Here is a 21,755-nt window from a genome sequence, read left to right on the forward strand (position 1 = left end):
ATGTTCAGTTCAATCGGTTTGAAGCTAAATCACCACTAAGCTACATCACAACAGAGAAAAGCAGCATGAAGGGCTCAGGCAGGTGAACGAAACTTCTTGATCTTGGCAGCAGAACCTCTTTATCTAGCATGTAAATTGTTGGCATAAATTTCTAAAATTATACAAAGACTCAGTATACCTAGAGTTCATCAGTAAGAGGTATTCTGTGCTATCTGTGTGTGTACAATATTAGGTACAGTGTACGTGCATGCACACACATGCAGTTCAGAATCCTAAACATTCCACCTGCACTGCAGGGTATTTCCTGCCCTGCAGGGTGAATTCCATTGAATAACATTGAGTTCCTGTAAAAAGACACTCCTTTCCTGAAGGTCAGGTGGAATTTTAAGGCCCCAGGAGTGAAATCTTTGCCCCTTTGACTTCAGTGGGGCCAGGATTTCACCCCAGGACTATATGTGTATGTTGTACATACACACACATCCATACTGTACATATACATAAGTACACATACATTTTTACATTCTTTGGTGGTGAGATAAAAATAGGGTTGTACAGATTTGTGTATGTCTGTCCAATAAAACAATCTTAGGAAGATCATAGTAACTGTAACAGAAGTGATTTTGCCTCTTTAAGGACTGTTCCTTGCACTGACAAAATGCCATGCTTTACAATTACTAAAACAGGCCACAAGAAAAGCCAACGTAAACATAGCTCACACAATAAAAGAATACTCAGGAGAGTCCCCTAATACCAACATCAATGCATCATGAGAGAACAAGCTATAAGCTTTCACCTAGAAATACTCAAACACTCCTTTTTGTATCTGTCAGGTTTTAGTGCTGAGCTGTGACACACCCTTCTTTAGCCCTTTTTGTTTTTTCTGTTATATATCTTATCAAAATTAAACTAACAGAGGACGGGATGTCAGGAGCAGCAGATGAGGCTGGTAGAACAATGCCACACTGAATGGTTGTCAGCCCGTGTATCACCGATGATGGTTTTGCTTGTAGCCACCTTTGAGGATTTCACACCTGCATCTCAGAGGTGCTGATGAGGCCCAGTGCTTTGGCTTCTTCTGGTGTCAGTCCACTCTTTAGTGTTCTTCTTACTGTACAGTCACAAAATCCAAAGGGAAGCAAAGAACAATTAGGAGCTATATACAGGACTATCAGTTGCAATATATATTCTAACACAAAAACAGCATCAAACAAACAGCAGCTCTGTCTTTACGGCCTGAGTTTCAGAACAGCTGAGCTCTCTTATCTGGCAGCTCAATGGGACCATAAGGTACCCAGCAGCTGTGAAAATCTTTCTATAACATCTATCTATAGATTCAAAACAAGTTTTTTCAAGTCTTGTTTTCTTAAGTAAAATCCTACAGAACTTAAGGAAATCAACTTTCTTTAGATTTATATCAAATGTTTTTTTACATTCCACAGAAGGAATAAGCATTCTCATATAGGTTTTTAGAGAACTTTTTATAGAACCCTATTTGTTTTGTCCCTATTAATTCTATGAGACTTTTCCATATGGTGTTTTAATTGCTATTTCTTTGATCCTCTAATAACATAAAAGTGAAAAAGAACCAAAAGTAACCACAACATTACAAGTAATCAGAATCCTTATAAATAATGCTCCAAAACCAGATTTTCTTTCCCCTTGTTTTCTGCTGTGCCCCCTTACTCCACACTCCTCCTCCCCATTTCCACATCATATATAGTCAGTAATGGTTTATAGCTAATTTACAGGGGTTGAGACCTTGGCTTTTTATTTTTCTGTGATGTGTCTGGAAAATCTGTACTATATATTATCTGTACAATAATATTAACAGCTGCACAAATAAGTATAATTTGACACATGAAACTTACATTTTAAATTTATTTCTGCTTCACAGACTCAGGGTTTGTCTACATGGTATGATAATGTGCACCAGTGGGGTGTGAATTCTAAAGTGCACGAACATCTTGCACATTAACTTGCCTGTGTAGACCTGGCTGATGCGCACTAAAAGTTCCCTAATGGGCATTAACACAGTACTGTTGAACCAGACTGTTATAATGTGCACTAGGGAACTGTTACTGTGTGCCAACAGGGTTTACATAGGCCAGTTAGCGAGTAGCATTGTGGTGTGCTTCAGAATTCACACCCCGTTGTGCATCACTGCACCATGTAGACAAGCCCTTAAAGAAGAGTTTGCCATTTCTTTTATAGCAAATGGAATTTGTGACTGTGCACTTCCCTAGAATTTTTGTCACTAGGGGCTGCAGGTGAACACACCTTGTTTCAGGGTGGGATGGGGAGGCCTATGGACTGACTGCTCACTCCAATAGTTTGTTGTCTAGGCAGACGTGCAGAATGCACATTAATGCATTTATTGTACATCCAAAGTCCAAACTATAATTTATGCAGCGTAAAAATATTCAGAGCTCTATAACAGTGAAGAGAGCCAGTATAAGAGACACAGCTCTGGAGAAAGGAATTACAGAGCATGGTTAAGAACTCTTTGGCTTCCAACATTGTTTTTATGCACCATAATTAAGAGCTTCAACTCACTGGAGAGTCACTCCAAGTTACTGAAACTGACTGGTCATAGACATGGGTCTAGCAGGAGTGAAAGGACTGAATGGATTGTTATGGAAAACAAATGAGATAAGAAAGAGGAAAATAATGTCACTGTCACCCTGTCACGAATATGGGGAAAAGCATGATCTACATTTAATAGCTAAACTTCTCTCTTCTGTTATCTGGGACAAATAAGTGAATTGGGAATGTCACACATACAATTGTTCCTTCACCTCTGAATCCCTCACTTGAGGAGTTCTTCAAGGCTCACTCCTCTCCCCTATATTATTTAACTTCTATACAAAGCCATTGAAAGAATGTGAGGAAATGTTGCATGATACCCATCTCCATACCTCCTTTGCATCAAATATAAATCAGCACCATCTCCCAACTTTATCAATGCTTCGGTGAAATCTGCACTGGATGGAGAGGTCTGGGCTCAAGCTGAACCTAGGCAAAACTAAGAAGATGCTGGTAGGAACAGGAAAGTGCTTCAAATAACACTCCCATTATCCAGACCACCTGCCTTACATTATTGAATCAGTCCTAACTTGGAGGTCCTTTGGGACTTCTCAGAGCTATTAGATTCCCAACAGTCATGACAACAACAACAACAACAACAACAAAAAAGCACTTCCAGCTGTGAATTGCCAGAATATTTCAACCCTACCTATCAGAAATGGCCACAATGATGCACACACTTGTGACTTCAAGGCTTGAGTATCTAAAATGAAACTACACTCCCCCCCAAAAGCTTCAACTGACACAAAATACAGCATTATGTCTGCTTGATATTTACACAGTTGCCATGTACTGTTCACCCCAGTGCTCTGCTCTCTGCACTGGCTCCCTGCTGAATAGATAGTCCAGTTTAAAGTCTCTGTCCTGTTATATTCAAGGCCCTCCATGAGACTGGCTCTAGCTACCTACGAGGTTATCTTTGCATCTGTGACCCTGAACTCCAAAACCAGCTACATGCCACTGGAGCAATGAACCTGTCGACCTCTAGAGGGAGGCACATGAGCACAGGAGGCCGAATTTTCACAGAAGCTGGACCTAGAATGTGGAACTCACTCCTACAAGAAATAAGACCACACCATTTCCAGAACTTAATGCAAACCTTATTTCTTCAAATTAGCTTTTCCTCCAAAAAATGTCACAACAGATGCACGCACACACAAACATATCCAAACATAAACAAGAAAAACGTTCTAAACTAAGCAAGCTATTTTTTCTTACACGATGGCAAGGCTGAAGTAAAGCCAGAGAGATCAATTGTTATGTCCATTTGTAAATACTTGGTAGACACTCAGACACTGTAATAACGGGGCCATATTCATCCACAAAAAACAGCTAGAATAAACCAAATTCAGTTATGTCTATATAGATCTTTAAAAGTCAATACAGTTACTATTCCACATATACAACTGGCTAACTGAAAAAAATTTGAAGGGAGAAAACTATGTGGCTTTACCCTAAACTGAACACAAAAAGAGAAGATGGTGAATTCCCATTTCCACTTTACTTACAGGCCTACAACTTCACTATGCAAACCAATGTAAAGGGAATGCCAAATGCAGATGTAATAATGAATTGGTCTTTAGGGAAATTATATACAAAGTACTTAATAAGGAGTCAGAATACTGTGGAGGAAAAAGCCTATTATGAGAAAATGTGAAAGAGAATTGAGGATATTACTGTAAGTGAAAATCATCATTATGTATGGCATTTAGATATGCCATGTTCTGAATTTATTGGAGACTCAATTCAAGGACATCACTAAATTTAAATAAATTTTTAAATTAATGGAGATATCCTATCTCCTAGAACTGGAAGGGACCTTGAAAGGTTATCAAGTCCAGCCCCCTGCCTTCACTAGCAGGACCAAGTACTGATTTTGCCCTAGATCCCAAAGTGGCCCCTTGAAGGATTGAACTCACAACACTGGGTTTAGCAGACCAATGCTCAAACCACTGAGCTATCTCTCCCCCCTAGATGCTATATGATCCGAAGTGATGTACAAAATTAATCTAAACTCTTCCAAGCAGGGGCTGTCTTCTAGCCTATGACTGTATAATGCCTGGCACAATGGAGCCCCAACCCTTAATTGGGGACTTTAGGAGCTATCAGAGCTCAAATAAATAATAATAGTAACATTCATTCAGTACTTGGACACATGTAGAAGTATCTGACCAAAAAGGGTTTTGTAGGGTTCTGTAGGATTTTGCTAAACTACCTCAGGTCTCAGCTATAACACAGAAAGGTAACTTGGATTTAGACATCCCAATGCCTGGACCTTTTAACTTAAGCAGTTAGACAGGAGAAAGCAGCTCCAAAGACAGACTTTGAAGGGTAAGGGTAATGAAATTACATTTTTAAATCTGTAAATCTAATGAAAAGCTCCCCTGTGGAGAGAATCGGGCTCTAAGCAAAGAGGTTCAACAGATAAGCCATCTAGGCAAGCACTGAAAATGCTACTTCATGAGGTATTGTGCGCCTGCTGGAACACTCAAACTTACTAAATAGAAGTGTGTCTACTCTGAATTTACACAGCAATTTCCCATGCATTATGGCCTTGCATGCCCATATTGTAGCAGACTTAGAGGGTTTGCTGCTGAGCAGAAGAACATGATTTGTTTCTAACGTGCCTCGGGATTGGGAGAGCTTGAGATCCCTTGTGAAGATATGTGCTTTTCAGTGTTAAAGCTTCTAGTTACAAATAACCTAGAGCCAGACCTGGCTCGTGTGTGTGTGTGTTGTGGGGACATGGAGCTCAAGGAGGCCTCTCTCACCGTAGTGTGCCCCTTTACAAGTCAGGTGGAATTTAAGCCCTTGCACTTGTGGAATAGCAGGGACTGCCTCTTTAAACAGCGCCAGGGGTGAGGAGAGGTAGAAAGGAGGGGATACCACAGTCCTGTCACATTTTCCCCTGGCCCCTCTGTATTGGCCCTTGGAGAGGGCTGAAACAGGGGAAATCTAACTGCACTCTATAAAGGGGTGCAGTAGAATATGCACTTTCCCTGTGAACTGGAGGGTGGGTGAATCTCCTTGTAACAGGCTATAAAGCAGATGATTCTAGGCCTTTTTCACTTCCAGAGATTGCATTTGGCGGGGGTCTCCTACCAACTTGGGGCAGGAATGCAATCCATTAGTAGAAGTGACTTGGAGAGAGAGTTTTTTCCTTCCACGTTTTACACTCAATGCAACATTACACTACTCAAACTAGGTCTTTATTCTTCTCTTTTCACTGAACTCTGTGGCATGTCACTAACTTGACTAGACATAATATCTTGGCTTGTAAAACTCTTGGCCTGCTGCAGCCCACATTAAACTGAGTTATGGAATGCATTCTGGAGGCAATGACAATAAAAATAAAGCTTTCTAATGACCTTTTGTGCTCTTTAAGCAATCTTTAAAACATTGGCTAAAGAAACATAAAAACATAAAACAGGAAGAAAATTACTTTTACTCTTGTCACAAGAAAGTCCTGCTGAGATCTCATAACCCAGAAACCAAATGTTGTTTTTAGGGGGTCGGAGGGGATGATATTCTTTACCAATCAGGAAATCTAGAACTTAATTTGATATTCTGGCAGAACGTAGCATGCCTATGATGAACTTGGTGAATTCATCTGAGCACACTGGGTCAAACAATTAAAAAGAGAAGCAGCTCTCACAGAACTGGGAACATTTAAAATACAAGAAGAATTCCCAAAGCACAGCCTTTTCTCAGCACATAATTAATCTAAACAGGTTGTTTTTTAAAGGGCGGCTAGCCTCCCTGATTTCACTAGAAGTGAGGAGCAGTAAAAAAAAAGCAAGGTTGGCGCCACATATGGTATGAGTTTCAATGGCTTTTGGCATGTAGGTGTACACCATTTCCATGCAAGCACCATTTGAATTGCAATAGTATCCCTTTACATAAATATGAGCACTTTGTCCGCTTTGAGGGTGCGTGTATCATGGAAATGGTGTAATTCCCAACAAGTGTCCTAGCAAACAATGAAAATGAATAAAACTTCTGTGGAAGTCTGTGGGCCAAATTCAACGGTGAAGTAAATGATGATGATAGCTTGTCAGAAAACAAGTTTAAGATGCTGTAAATTACCTATGGGGGAAGCAGGAAGGTTAGTAGGAAAAGCAGCCTATAGGAGGATATGGGACTAAGCAATCTCATTATCCTATTTTATCTTATGTACTTTAGTTGCATTTCGTGCTAAATACTCCCTCCCTACTTCCCCCTCCCCCATTCACTCACACCTATTTTCTAATCAACTTCTTCTTCTTCCCCTTATGCCATCATCTGGGGTCGGGTCATCGTGCAAGCATGTGTCATCTTCATCTGTCTGAGGTCAGTCTGCTTAACATGTTCTTTGATGCAATCCATCCATCACTTCCTTGGCTTTCCTCAGGGTCTCTTTTCTAGCACCCTCTTTGTTCACCCTCTCTATGTGTCCCAACCAACTAAGTCACATTTCCTCAATTTAACAGCCACATTATGGACTTCGACTTCCATCCTAATCTTGCATTACACAATCTTTCTTTTTGTGTGACTTTTTATTGTGTGCTTTTAGCTGTGACAGTCTGAGTACCTTTCCTAGACTTGACGAGCTCTGTGTAAGCCTGAAAGCTTGTCTCTGTCACCAACAGAAGGCTCTCTCACCAACAGAATATCAATAAAAGATATTACCTTATCCACTTTGATTCTCTTTTTATTGCGCAAAGATATCCCATCTCAAACACCTGTAGGTGTTGAACATACCATCTCTTTACTCCCCAAGTTTCTGCACTATACAGCATTGCGGGGCACACCACTGTTCCAGACAGGTGGGCTTTCAATCTCAGTGGCATATGCTTGTCATACACAACCCTAGAGATGTTATTCCACAATCTTCCAGCTCCCCCCACCCCAGTCTTGAGTGTATCTCACGTTAAAGCTCGCCATCTTCCGTAACCCAGCCACCAATGTATTCGAACTGGTCGGTCTGGTTTGGTCATACTCCGTTAATCTCTATCTCCAGTTTCCTTGTGGCACCTCTTCTGACCAACATGACCTCAGTCTTAGTCATGTTCATTTCCATCCCATGCCATTTTAGCTGGTCATACCACTGGATTACTGTTTCCTTTAGGTCTTCTTTTGAGGACACCCTTATTACTATATTGTCTAAATATAGAAGTTAGTCCAGTAAAAGATATTACCCCACCCACCTTGTCTCTCTAATATCCTGGGACCAACATATTCATAACAACACTGCATATAGCAGCTTCTCACTTTTTCCAACTGGGATCTTCCTGCTAATGTAGTCTATCAAATATGATAAACAGCAGGAGACTGAGGGCTGGCCCTCGTGCAATCTGACTTACACTTCAAAGGGGTTTATCTTCTACAAAATGTTCAGATCAGTGTTTAAATGATCTAGATAATCCCTTTCCAATCAATGTACACCCAATATATTACACACACTGCCATTTAAGTCCTCTCTGATTTTACCCCCATCAGTCAAGCTATGGCATCAGTCAAGCTCAATTCAGAAACTCTTTGTCTTCCTCATCCTCTTCCATTGTTTTCTTAGATGATCTATTTTTCATGTCAATATCTTATAGTCTGCATTAAGCTAAACTTGCATTAAGTGAGGCATATGTCATTGTTGAGCATGAGCAGGGCTAAATTGCCCAAATGGTGGTGGTGTGTACGGAAATTTTTCTTTATGGGATTTGTGAGTGAATTCCTGGATCTCATCCAGTACCACTTTGAAAATGTGCAGACAACTGAAATATGCAGCATTTTCAGTCAGTGTCAGAAGTTGTCCCAACCAAATTTCATAGATAGTGCCAGTCTCTCCTAACAAAGAATTCGACTATTGAGCCATCTCCATTGTAAGACTAGCTATTATATGACATAAAGGGGAAGCCAAAAGTAAAAAAGGATAAAATTTGTCTTTATAAAAGAAAGTTAAGATGTGTTTGAGCTTTAAGTGGGTTACATTCTAGAGAACAACAATAGGTACATTATTCTGAAGAATTTGGATAAAGGAAAGGATTTTTTTGTTTCTACCTAATATTTAACCTATTGTTTTAATTACTAACTAAAAATGGCTTGTATCGCTGGGTATGTTTTTAGGTGTCAGCATCTTCCCCACTAATTAACATGATCTATATAGTGCCCATAGTGACTCAGACTGTTGTATAGATATGGAAGAAGAATACAGTTTTGAAAAGTTTAGAATCTATGGTCCTGAGGCAGAAACGCATCCCTGTTCAGGACAGCACATGCCTAAATGCTAATCTGAATTGGGGCCCGTGCCATAAATATTATCATGTAGTACTGGGAGTACTGAATGTAATGCTCACAGTAGTAAGCACTATACTTAGTAATATGTATTTGCAAGATTAGACTGTAAATAGCCAATGTATATATAGGCAAACAAGGTAGGGGATTAAGGGTAGAAAAAGCAAGGGGATTTAGCAGAGGTGTTAGGCATACACCTTGTAAGTTCCATTTTTAAAGCAATTTATTATTTAGTAATAGATGTGTTTCACTGAGGCAAGAGCTAGGACTTGTAGACTTAGAAGTGTGTGTTCAAAAAGGACTAGGAGGAGAAGAGAGGCTATTATCTTTGAGCATATAAATTCTATGGAATTGGAATCTAAACCTAATAACGTCTGAATCTCTCAACTGGAGTCTTTGTTGGGGAATAAAGAAGATTAAAAAGCAGATCTGTAAACCAACAAGATAGATTCAAAACAATTGAGATCAAAATGGTTTTTTGTGCATATGCTGATTATTCAAGGGTTACTCTGCTTTGAGAAATTCGGATCCAATTACGGGTGAGATTCCCCCCCTTTGTGCTGTGGGTGGGGTTCCCTCCCCCCTTTGTGCTGCCCTGCTTTGAGCCAAAGCAAAATGCAAGGTAACTGCTGTGGGAACTTGTTTTGCATCTCCAAACAGAGCCATCCCTACAGATGCAATCTCAATATTTTGAATGTAGTTGGAATTCCTGCCCTCAAAAATGATCATGTGAGATTTCTTCAGGGCATTAGAGGGCTCCTTTTGGCAACTGTGGCTATCACCTTGCTCTTCAGTAAAGCCATGCATGATTGCACTTTTATTATTGTACTCTAAACTTCCTTATTATTTCTGGTTCTTAATTGAAGCCCTTTCCTCAAGAACAGTTTGATCTTGAAAGCCAACAACACACTGCTTCTGATTTCTTTACTCAGATGCTGGAAGGAAGACATCTCCTATAAGGAAGGAAGAATGATGTAAATACAGGCATATATAGCTGACCTAGTGTAAACCTGAAGTCTTTATTAAGATGGATTGAAACCAAAGTAAACAAAGTGCATGTTTAAGGCCAGCACAGTGCAACCAGACCATACGTTATTTTTCAAGTACCCAGAGCAATATCCGTACTCACTATGCCAGGAATTAAAAGAAAAAAAACCTTTAAATCTTTAAAATATACTAAAGAGGAAACAAAGGGTAATGTGAGTGAAATGACTTCTGCCTAGCCGACTGAGAACAAAATAAATAACTGACAACAATGAATCAACCATTTCTATCCCTTGGAAGAGGTAAACTAAAGATGTCAAAATCAACTTTTGTTGTGACTTACTTACACGGTATTACTTTCCACGATTCTGTAGCGAGAAATGACACTGACTTACTTATGACCTGGAACCATAAATAGATCACCTTCCCAACACTCCTTTATAGAGCTATAATTCTATATGAATTATCCAAATTCTATCACTTAACGTTTGCTATGCACCCTTATCTTGCCAAATCCTAGCTTCCTCGTAGCACCTTCAGCTTGTTCTTGCAATATAACCAATCAGCATCACTCAATCAAGAAATATAGGACACTCCAGCACTGATGGTCTTTATTTAGCAACACCTGGGAAGTCTCAGTTCATCAGCTATTCTTTGATCCTTCCTATGTCTGCTTTCTGCACTCATTGGAGACTATGTATTACACTTATAGTCACAGGGACAAGTCAAAAAATTCAGTAATGTTTTGGTTACACTGTGGGATCCCGCTGGGAAGCAAAATGACTTCTCTGCTAAAACCCACTGTAAAAAACCCACTACTACACCCTCAGCCTTCAAACTTGCTTTACCTGCCCAAAATTCTGGTTAAAATCACACAGCTCCTTTACTGGCTCCCCTCTTTGGGACTCTGCCTCATGCCCATGAATTCTAAGGGTATGGCAACACTGAAATTAAAAACCCATGGCTGGCCCATGCCATCTGACTGGGGCTAAGGGGCTGTTTATCTCCAGTGTAGATGTTCAGGCTTGGGTTGGAGCTCAGGCTCTAGGACGCTGCAAGATGGGATGGTCCCAGGCTGGACCCCGATGCCAAATGTCTACACTGGAATGAATCAGCTCCTTAGGCCTAGTCAGATGGCACGGGCCAGTCATGGATGTCTAATTGCAGTGTAGACATACCTTAAGGGACAGACCAGAAAAAGAGCTTGCATTGGCCAGAGAAGTCATCTACTACTAGCAATGTAGTAGTGGAAGTGCCTGCATTGGCCACTTCTGCCCCCATGACCTTTGGCTACCTGTCTCTCCCACTGAGCAGCCTAAACTCCTGGTTGTCCAGGTCCCACTCACAATCTTTCAGCACCTGATCATGCTGGATGATAGTAACCCCAATGTGATGGGAGACCATTCATTTGGGCAGCTGCTATCTCCTTTGTGGCTGCTGTTTTCTTGGGACAGTGAGGGATTTGGGGACCACAAGACCTAGAGTTACTGATACCTGAGTCACTTCAGGAGGAAGAACCTGAATGTGTATCCGTCTCTACTTAACCTGCTGTGCTCCTGGGTCTGTAACATACTATACATGGGTATGTGAACGTCTATATATTGTTCAATTCCTCCCTGTCTTCTCTCCACAAGCTGAAATAAACAAGCATAAATGCCAGATAGTATTTCTAAGAATACTGACTTCTCAGATCAACAAAGTGTCTTCTCTTCAAACACTCTTTGCAGCTATTGTGTTAACCCACAGCCGTCAAGTTTTGAACAAACAGATGCCATGGCATCAATGCATACCAATATAGCATCTGATATAAAAGATGAGGACATGACAGTTCAGACTGGAGTGACTAAACCTGAAATAGGTCATTTAAAATATGACTGCTTATTGAGTCAAAGACAATGCTGTTTCACATAGAAAGCTTAAGGTTATGGAGAACAACATAAAAAAAGAAGCAATTAGTGCCAGGGAAGAAGCTCACTGCACTGAAACGAAACTCTGGATGTAGGTTGTTCTGGAGTTCTGGCTGGAAAATAAATTTCAGCTACCCTTACAAGTAATACAGGTTTACTAGTCTTTTAAACTAGGCTTTCAGAAAACCTCTTGCCTTGGAGGGAAAAATGCTTTCACTGAATTGTGTTGGACTATAATCATTTCACTTCCTAGGTCTTGGGACTAGGAGAATGTTCTGGAACAAAACATCAAATCCAAAAAAGCAAATGATGCATTCTGGGGAAAAGGACACATGTTCCCTGACCTTGCCAAACAGTAGTGCAGCATACATTTGATGAACTAAAACAGAGGTGGGCAAACTAAAGCCTGTGGGCCACATCTGCGGGACCGTCCTGCCCGGCCCCTGAGCTCCCGGTCGGGGAGGCTACTCCCCCCCCCCACAGCCTCACCTTGCCACGCTGCCAGCGCTCTGGCCCGCCGCTCCTGCCAGGCAGCACGGCGGCGTGGCTGGCTCCGGCACGGTAAGGGGGCGTGGAGCGGGGGGCAGTCAGGGGACAGGGAGCAGTTGGATAGGGCAGAGGTTCGGGGGGGGGCGGTCAGGGGACGGGGAACAGGTGGGGTTGGATAAGCGTAGGAGTCCCAGGGGACCTGTCAGGGGGCGGGGGTGTGGATAGGGGTCGGGGCAGTCAGGGAGCAGGGGGTTGGATATGGGGTGGGGTGGTTGTGGGGGGGTACTGGGAGGGGACGGTCAGGGGACAAGGAGCAGTGAGGGTTTGGATGGGTTGGGAGTTCTGAGGGGGGCAGTCAGGGGGTGGGAAGTGGGAGGGGGAGGGGGTCAGGCTGTTTGGGGAGGCACAGCCTTCCCTACCCGGTCCTCCATACAGTTTTGAAACCCGATGTGGCCCTTGGGCCAAAAAGTTTGCTCACCCCTGAACTAAAAGCAGAAGCTACTTGGCTGGTGTCAGTGCATTTATAGTCTATCCTGCTAAATTAGGAGTCATTTTAGAAGAAACAAAACATATCTTTTTATTATAATGTATTTTTTATTACTAGATTTTAAGGCTAGAAGAGACTGGACATTTATATGGATAAGAATATTCAGAGCAATCATAATAATTATGCTAAAATTTTTGGAAGGGATAATAAATCTCATGTTTAAAACCCTAAACCAATGTCCAACTATTAGAGATCAGGATGAGACCTAATATGCGGAGCAGATTATCCTATATCTGCATATTGTAGAGTTTGTACATCCTGAAGCATGTGGCACTGGCCATTGTCAGAGACAGGACTAAGTAGACCTCAGAAAAACAATTCCAGAGTTCCTATACTCTAATCTGACCTGCTGCATATCACAGGGATATCAGACCCAGTAATTACTACAATGATACCAATAACTTATGGGCAAACTAGAGCATATTTTTTTGGAAGACATCGAAAAACTACTATTCATTTGATAAAGAGTCTGTACCATCTACTGAATTCAATCTCCCATATTCCAGAGTTTTAGCTATTTCATCATTTTATTTTTCATTCACTTAAACTTTTATTAGCTTGATGTTGACTCTGTGAAAGTATTAGGTTAAGTATGTTTTGCTACGACAAATAGCATTTGATAATGGATAACATCTATGAAATATTTACTTATTGTAATTGTAATTAATTGCTGCTAAGTGTGCATTAAGTAACCTGATTGATTAGTTTGTCCTTCCTTCTTCCCAACTCCTTTCTTTTTTACTGAACCCAGCAATTGTGGACTTAGTTATCAATTCTAAGCAAAATTGCTTGGGATTTTGGAGTTTATATAGTCTTTTTTATTGAAAGACATAAAACGGCATGATCTCCATTAATTCCTGTTTTCAGTCAGGCCATAAATATCTGGATAACAGGCTCTTTTATAGCATTTTGGCACTTTCGTATCTGGTTCTGGCCAGAAAAAATAAGTGCACAGACATATGAAAATGAAACATAAAGAAAAAAATAATAATTGAGGTGTAAGCTGATGGAGCTCCCAGCCAGCTCCAAACAAAAATTATACACCCGAGGAGTCAAAAAGTCATCCCCCCTTCCAGTGTTTATTTGATTAGCAAATGTGTTATTCCAAAATAATACTGCATGAAATCTCAGCCTAAACTTCCTCTTCAGAGCTGGATCTTCATGGGATTCTTTCCTACATCCTAGATCCCTTTCCTAGCATGCTATTCCCACCTCGTTTATATTCAGGGTGGAGTCTAACAAGAAAGACCTGCACTGGGATATTTCTGTAGAAAAGGCACTGAGATAGGACTCAGGAGATCTGAGTTCAATTCCCACTTCTTTCATGGACTTCCTGTATGTGCTTTGCATGTCTCTTAATGTCTCTGTGCTTCAGTTTCCTATCTGTAAAATGAGGATAAGAAGACTTCCCTATCTCAGAAGGATGTTATAAGGATAAACACAATGTTTGTGAGGTGTCAAATACTACAGCGAGGAGGGTCACAGAATGAATGAGAATCTATCAGCATTAGTTAACCTGCAGGGCTTCAAAACCTGATAAAGTAGGGCAGCTCATTACACTTGGTTTTTAAACATCAAAAGCAGTTTGGGTCCAGTGGTTTGATTCAAGCTGTTGGCTAAAATTTGAGTCACTTTGATTTGATCCAAACCAGTTTCCCCTATCCCAAATCTACAATAGATTTTAATTTAAATGAACAAAAAACAAACAACAAATGTTTTGATATAAACGTTAAATAAGCATCTAGTTGTGAAACTTCCTGCTTCTGCAGTCCTTATTCATGTTACATAGAACTTGATATAACTACTCATGAATAAGTACCCCGCAGAATCAGCAGAGACTTAAAAAAACTGGGCCCTAAATTAAGGAATATAATATAGACACATGATACAGACGAAGATCCATGTTCAAAACGGCATTTGTTTGGTTTATTTTTTAAGATTTGTTTCTATGGTGGATTTTCACTGAAAGCCTTTTAGAAAAAGTGTGTTTTACAAGTCTTTGAATGGAATTGTCACTGTTGTTATTTGAACTGGGAAAATCTAAACTCACAAAAATGGGCCTAGCCAGTAACCTGCCCACCTTTGCCATCTCCATGCTAGATAAACATCAGCATATGCAGAATATGGCTGCTTACCTGCTCCTCAATATAAATATGTGAATCAGCGAGACCATCTCTTTGCCCACTGAGCGGACTTTCAGTGAGCCAACAAATACACTTTAAGGTATTAACACTGATAATGCCAATAACGACGTAATAATCCAGGATTAAGGCTCTAGCAGGTTCAAATTTCACCCAGTGTTCCACTAAGGCAATTGAGATCAAGTGGATTTGACTTTGTTTGCTGCCCTGTGGTTCAATTTGTATTTGGGCAGGGCACTTGTAGGGGTTTGCCGTGAAACTTCTCCGAAGATGCCTGTCAGAACCCATCCTTGGTTGCTCACAGAAGTCGCAAAGCATTCCTTGTTTGGCTGGTTTAATCCATTGACATTTAGATCTTCATTTCCATATACCTTTATGCACATGTTGGAGTTAGTGGTTGGCTCTCTAGGTGTCAACAGCTGGGCCTGATACATGTTTATTAAGTTGCAGCTTGATTTTGATACACTTACTCATGTGGAGTAGTGCTTTACTCCTTGAGTAGTCCCACATATTTCAACGGGACTACTCAAGAGCAAGGTGCTACTCCAACATGAGTAAGAGTACTGCGATCGACAGCCCTGAGTGAATGATTTTATATACAGCAACTAGGTGCCTGTTTATTGAGCATTCATCACTGAATCTTTGAAGTAAACAAATATCAAAAGGAGAACAATGAAAGTGCCTTTTCATACCGGCTAAGACTCCTTGATATCTCCAGTACTACTGTATGTATCCACAGCCCTCTTCTCTGGTTCTTCCACCATCAAGTTGTTCTTATTTCTTACATAGAAGTTCTCATCCTATCAATTTTTACCACTAGTTTCAGTGTGCATTCTCAGTGCGCAAAGCAGCAGGAGTGATCATGCAACCCTTTTCTTACACTTGATGCAGTCAACGTTAAATTCCTCGTGTGGTCACCATGGTGTGAGTACCTTATTTACTGCTGGGATATTCAAGTGTGTACCTTACCTCTTCGTTCCCTTTCTTCTCTCTTTCACTCGGTCTCATGCCAGTGTAGTGTCAGTCTCCCTGTCCACCTTACACTCATGGGTGGCGGGTATCATAGGCGAGGGGAAGCTGTGCCACTCCAAACAGCCTACTGTGGCCCCGCCCCCAGGCCAGCGTGCCTCCTGCAGGGACTTGGGGCCCCTGGTGGTAGGCCATGCTGTCTGCCCGGTGCTCCAGGGCTGGCCGCCCAGAGCCCCGGGGCTGAGGGTGCAGCGACCGCGCCGTCCAGGAACTGTGGGCGCTGAGGCTGCTGCGCACCGGGGTTGGGGCCTCGCCTCCCCACCCCGGCTGTCCGGCGCTGGGGGGCTGCAGTGGGGATGCTTTGGGCTCCTGCGAGGTGTGGGGGGGGGCAGAAGGGGAGGGTTGAGGCCTCGGGAACAAGGGGAGGGGCTGGGGATTAGCCTTCCCAGGCGGCCGGGTCACCGGCCGCCCATGCTTACGCGCCACACTGGAAGAAAAGCTCTGTGTGGCTCGAAAACTTGTCTCGCTCACCAACAGAAGTTGGTCTAATAAAAGATATTACCTCATCCACCTTATCTCTCATCTTATGCTCGTCTTTCATCTACTTCCTTCTCTACCAAAATACCTCCATTCCTTCCTCTAGTTTTCTCAGATCTCCATGACCCCTTCTCATTCTGCAACTTCTATTTTTTATTCCTTACAATCCAGTGCTTCAAAGTCTGCAATAACAGTTTTCTGCAAATTGCTAAAACTAACTCAGTTTTCCTCCTTACTAGCTGGACTGTGTTCACTGGAATTTGGACTATCGCATACAGTGATTCTTAAAACATCACCATTTCCAATTTTCCCTCATATTCACGGTTTGTTATGGTATCATTTCTGAAGTTCATCCCAACCTTAGGGGAGAACCAGAAAATCATAATTATATTATTTTCTATTTTCCTGCTGGGTTGGACAACTCTAAATAATGTTATAAAAAGCCTTTCACACAGAAAACTGCTGTCAGTCTAAAACAATGGAAATAGCACATATCCACCCCTCAGTTTTTATTTAATGCTTGTGGAACATGCTGAATTGAGAACCCTACAGACAGGAGTCTTTATTTACATGCAGAACAGACACATCAGAGGAAGGAACAGTGCAAGCTTCCCATGGCAATGTGCCTCAACCCTGACTTTGGGGGACCATCTCTAGAGATGAGACAGGGTAATTCAGTTCTGTGGCTCATTAAATCCTTGGGCTTTCTGTTAAGACTTCCAATGACAGTGTCAGATTGTGAGGTTGTTTTCTCATGTGTTCTCCAGTCCAATACATATGTCATATAGGCCACAGAACAACCATCACGTGGTAATGACATTGAGTTGTCATTGGACTTGTGTATATACGATTTTATCTTGCGAAACCTCTAATGTGTCGGAGGTACCTCAGAAACAGGCTCTCTTTTCACATATTCACCTTCAGAACACAGTCTTCATACAGTGACAGTATATCTCAGCAGAAGTCAGTTTTTCTTAGTTTATCCGCATCCATCTTCTCCATTTCAGCTCCTTCTCAACAAATTCCTTCTTATTTGTTTTCAATGGCCCTATAAGCCAGATCTGCACTTATCAATAACCCTTGATATCTTCAGAGGTTGTAGAGCAGATACAGGAATTACCATTCATGTATCGTCGATGGACTCTTCACAGCCTTATTCCTTCCCACAACGTATGGCTCCTTCGGTTGCTCTGAATTGACCTTTTCTTTTCATTAGAATCTAAATATTGATCTTTAAATACCGAATATGACCACACTATCCAACAATTTATCTCATTCCACTTTGTGGAAGACCTAATTCAACAAATGTCAAAATATATTATTTTCCCAATGTCTGAGTAAGAACTTGCTTCTTCCATAACTCCATTTCTATTTCTCTTTTGATTCTAAATGACTGAGAGTTACTAATTTCTCATCTCTATTTTCTTTATCCTCTCACCTTGTCTATGAAAGGTATTTGGTAGAGTCGCATGAAATGTTTGCAACACAGTCATGCATAACTCATCTGGGTTTCCAATTTTGCTAGAAACACAAACTCCTCAGTCCAGGTTCACCTAAAACTTTGCTAAGCTTTAAGTGAACCTGAGCATATTTATGGTTCTGCATTAAAACCCTGAGAAATGTATGGTTTTACATGGCTGCAGTACAAACATGGTGCAAGCTGGTACTTTCAAGTTAGTTTCACTTTGACATTTTGAGTTAGATTGAACACCAAACACACACGCTCCTTGCTTTCACTGTGAGTGTATGTGTAGGGATGGGTCTTGCCAACCCTTATGGGTCAGAACCACCAACTATTGTGTCTTTTGCTATTTACACAACAAAGGAACCTAACCCTGCAGCACTAAACCACCTAAAGCTCTAGTTTCCAGTATATTCCTGTAGATCTGTGCCACTTTCATAGACTCTTGACCGTTCAGCGGTCAGAGTAGCCTTTCCCATTCTCTTATCTTAAATTCTACATTAATATTGTTTGGGTCCTGCTTAGTTCCTTGGGGAGAAAATGCAGGTGCCTTATTATCTCCTCAGCTCAGCGTTTTTTCAAGTCAAACCATTTTATTCATTCATTATCCAGGTGTATCAACTACCACTGAAGTAGTACAGTTTCAGACATTCTTCTTTCTGAAGTGCCTTACGCTAAACTACCGAACTTTACATTTATTTTGAAATTGTCTTGTAGTCGACTTAAAAGGCAAGCCGAGACCTTGAAGACAAAACAAGTGAGAGAGCTGGAATCTATCAGGATAAATTACAATGGAAATCAGTCCCAGCCTAAACATTTACTGAGTCCTTAATCCCTGTTGATGTTTTCACTAAACATAAATGAAAACCAGCCCTATGGAAAATATATAGTATTTTCATTATTATCCTTTTTGCTGTAGCAAGTGCTTCCCTGGAAGAAAGGTGCCTGGCAAAGACATCAAACATATGGCTTTTAGGTGTGTGTGGGGAGAGGATTGCTAACAGAGGAAATAGTGTAGCATGGGGTAAGCCACAAAAATATGCAAACATACAGGGAATCTGTTTGATATGCATGAGTCACCTACAGCAATCAGCACATATGGAGAACACAAGTGCAAGTGGGGCAGCAGGTGGTGGCAGTGGATATGCTGTTGAGAGCTGTGGTGTACTCTGTGACAGAAAGTAAAAGAGACAATCCAGTGTCAGCTCATTTTCTTTGCTGGAAGGCTTGCTCATTCAACCAGAATGTCTATTTCATTTTTAATTTCTCCGAGGAAGTTGCCGCATGCAAAAATGCCTCTTTTGGCACTTTGGGAAGAGTGAATGTGCTTTTGGCATATGCTAGCTAATAAAAGCCAAGTGCTGTTTGTACAGAATGCTTTTGATCACCGACAAGGTTAACTTAGCTAGAACAATTCCACAAAAAGTATGCCTGTTGTGATCTTTCACTCACTGTTGTTGTCTCTTCTTTGTTCTAACTTCCTGGAAATGCTAAAAAATGGATGGAGAGGTGGTCACAAAGCCACAGACAGTTAATATGATTAAAATCTTAATTTCTACCCTCCTCTGGTATTCACCTTTCCCACGATATTTCCAGTATTCTCCATGCTTGGAATGGGGAATATTGCAAAGACTATCGCAACTTAAACTACTGCATTTAATAAACATCAAAGCCAAACTTCTCAAACTTGGGTGACTACGGCAGCTCTGTGCCACTGGAGGGTTGCATTACAATGGGATTTCCTTTAATTCCCAACGTAAATTAAACCAGCTTTGTGGCTGCTTTGCAGACAAATTGCTCTACCATAAGTAGACAGATTTTACTTCCGAGTTTGCAAAAGGACATTGTACCAACAATAAAGAAAAGCTGTTTAAAGTTGTGAAATAATACATTGGACAGTGGCCTTTTATAGTTCAGACACAATGCCATTTGTTTGTAGAGTGAAGTCAATTACAAAAGGGCATATCTTGTATTCTGTATATACATATACAAATACATTTTTTTAATTACTTCACAATGCTTCACTGCAAGTTAATTTAGTTTCCATTTGAGTTCTTTAACTGATTGCAGTACCCTGTTGATGTGTACTGTGATCGCAGAAACATTAAAGCACTTTTACACATTGGACTCCTTTTCCTACTAAAGACTTGTTCACTTCTCTAGTACATAGACGCTCATTGTCTACAATAGTAACTGTACAGTAAAAAATGGTTACTAATCTCTCAGTAACTGTTGTTCTTTGAGATGTGTTGCTCATGTCCATTCCCACGTAGGTGAGTGCGCACCGCATGCACCGTTACCAGAAGGTTTTTCCATCAGTGGTATCCGTCAGGTCAACTCTGGCGCCCTCTGGAGTCATGCCTTTATGGCACTGTATATAGGAGCCTGCTGACCTAGGGCCCCCCTGAGTTCCTTCTTGCCAGCAACTCCGACAGAGGGGTAGGAGGGCAGGTTCAGGAATGGACATGAGCAACACATCTCAAAGAACAACAGTTACGGAAAGGTTAGTAACCATTTTTTCTTCTTCGAGTGCTTGTTTATGTCCATTCCCATGTAGGTGACTCCCAAGCAAATGTTGGAGGTGGGTTCGGAGTTCAACAACAAGCGGACTGTATGGAAAGAAGGAACTGAGGGGGTGCTGGGTCAGCAGGTTCCTATATAGAGTGCCATGAAGAGCTATAAAGAGCGCTGGAGGTGACCCGACAGATACCACTGAGGGAAAAACCTTCCGGTGACGTGCACACACTTACACGGGAATGGACATGAGCATGCACTCGAAGAAGAAGAATAGGTACGGGCTTGTATGCCCAATACCTGATTTTATCAAATATGCAGCAATATTATCTACATATTGGAAGCCAGGTTCAAGCCGTGAAGCTTTTCTTCACCTGATATTAATTCTGACTTCCATAGAGTATTTTTACCATTATGTTTTATGCTGTTTTGCCTGAGCAATATATCTAATTCTAGACTTTCCAAATGCTAAGTGGATTTTAAATAATGCTAATAGCTTATCACCAAAAAGTTTAAATGTTAATTTTAAATTGAAATATTTTGGGACAGATCCTCAATGTATAGACTTCAGTGAAATCACTGGAGTTATGTTGATTTACACAAGCTAAGGAGTTGATCCTACATATTTATACACATACATATAAACATACAGATGTGCATATGAAAAGAGATAGATGGACAGACAGCTTTCCTCTCCATTGCTACAAGTTTATCAGCAGTACTCACATGACTTCCTGTTGGCTCGTGACCGCTTCCTCTCTCTAGGCACCGCTCTCTGACTTGGCACTTGGGTGGCTGACTTTACAATGCGATCCATGATCTCATCAGCTGCATCATCTGTAGCATTAGGTGAATCATCACCAGCAGCATTCCATGAACCGATACGGCCTGGAACGAATTGGATTCTTAGAAAAAGAGTACCCCTCACACATCACCTTTGTTTGTAGTTGGATCATTGCAGAATGACAGCAGGCAGCTCAGTGACTGCTTTTTCAAATCTGTCAGAGTAAAAACGTCTACCCATTACAGAACATTTTAGATAATGCCCCAGCTACTCTGCAGCACCAGCAGAGTGTGAGCTATAAGGGAGTTCTGCACTGGCTTTAAACCAATGGCTCCCCTCTAGACTATGCAGCTGGCAATAGTCTCCCAGGGACTGTCCACCAGCTGGGGATTGCTGGAATGCAGCATGCTCTCCTCACATCCCCTTTTGCTCCCTACACTGGAGCCAGTGTGGATGGCATAGACTATACCACGTCTGCTTCCACGCTTGTGGCACAAAGGGGATGTAGTGGAGGAAAGAATTTGGTTCAAGATGTTTTTTTCCCCTTTGAAAGGAAGAAATCACCTTTTTA

At 41.3% G+C, this 21,755-nt stretch overlaps 1 protein-coding gene across 2 annotated transcripts in view; it reads right to left on the reverse strand.

Annotated features, from left to right (window-relative positions):
• Window positions 1-1,025: 1,025 nt before the first annotated feature.
• Window positions 1,026-21,755, reverse strand: part of FHOD3 (formin homology 2 domain containing 3) — a 652,884-nt gene continuing 632,154 nt past the window's right edge. For both annotated transcript variants that reach the window (XM_065398378.1, XM_065398377.1), the window contains 2 exons: window positions 21,127-21,288; window positions 1,026-1,108 (listed from right to left, as the gene is read on the reverse strand). In XM_065398378.1, coding sequence (XP_065254450.1) covers window positions 1,026-1,108; window positions 21,127-21,288 — 245 coding nt within the window. The remainder of the gene's footprint in view (window positions 1,109-21,126; window positions 21,289-21,755) is intronic.

This window comes from Emys orbicularis, chromosome 2, assembly GCF_028017835.1.
Source record: "Emys orbicularis isolate rEmyOrb1 chromosome 2, rEmyOrb1.hap1, whole genome shotgun sequence".
NCBI lineage: Eukaryota > Metazoa > Chordata > Testudines > Emydidae > Emys > Emys orbicularis.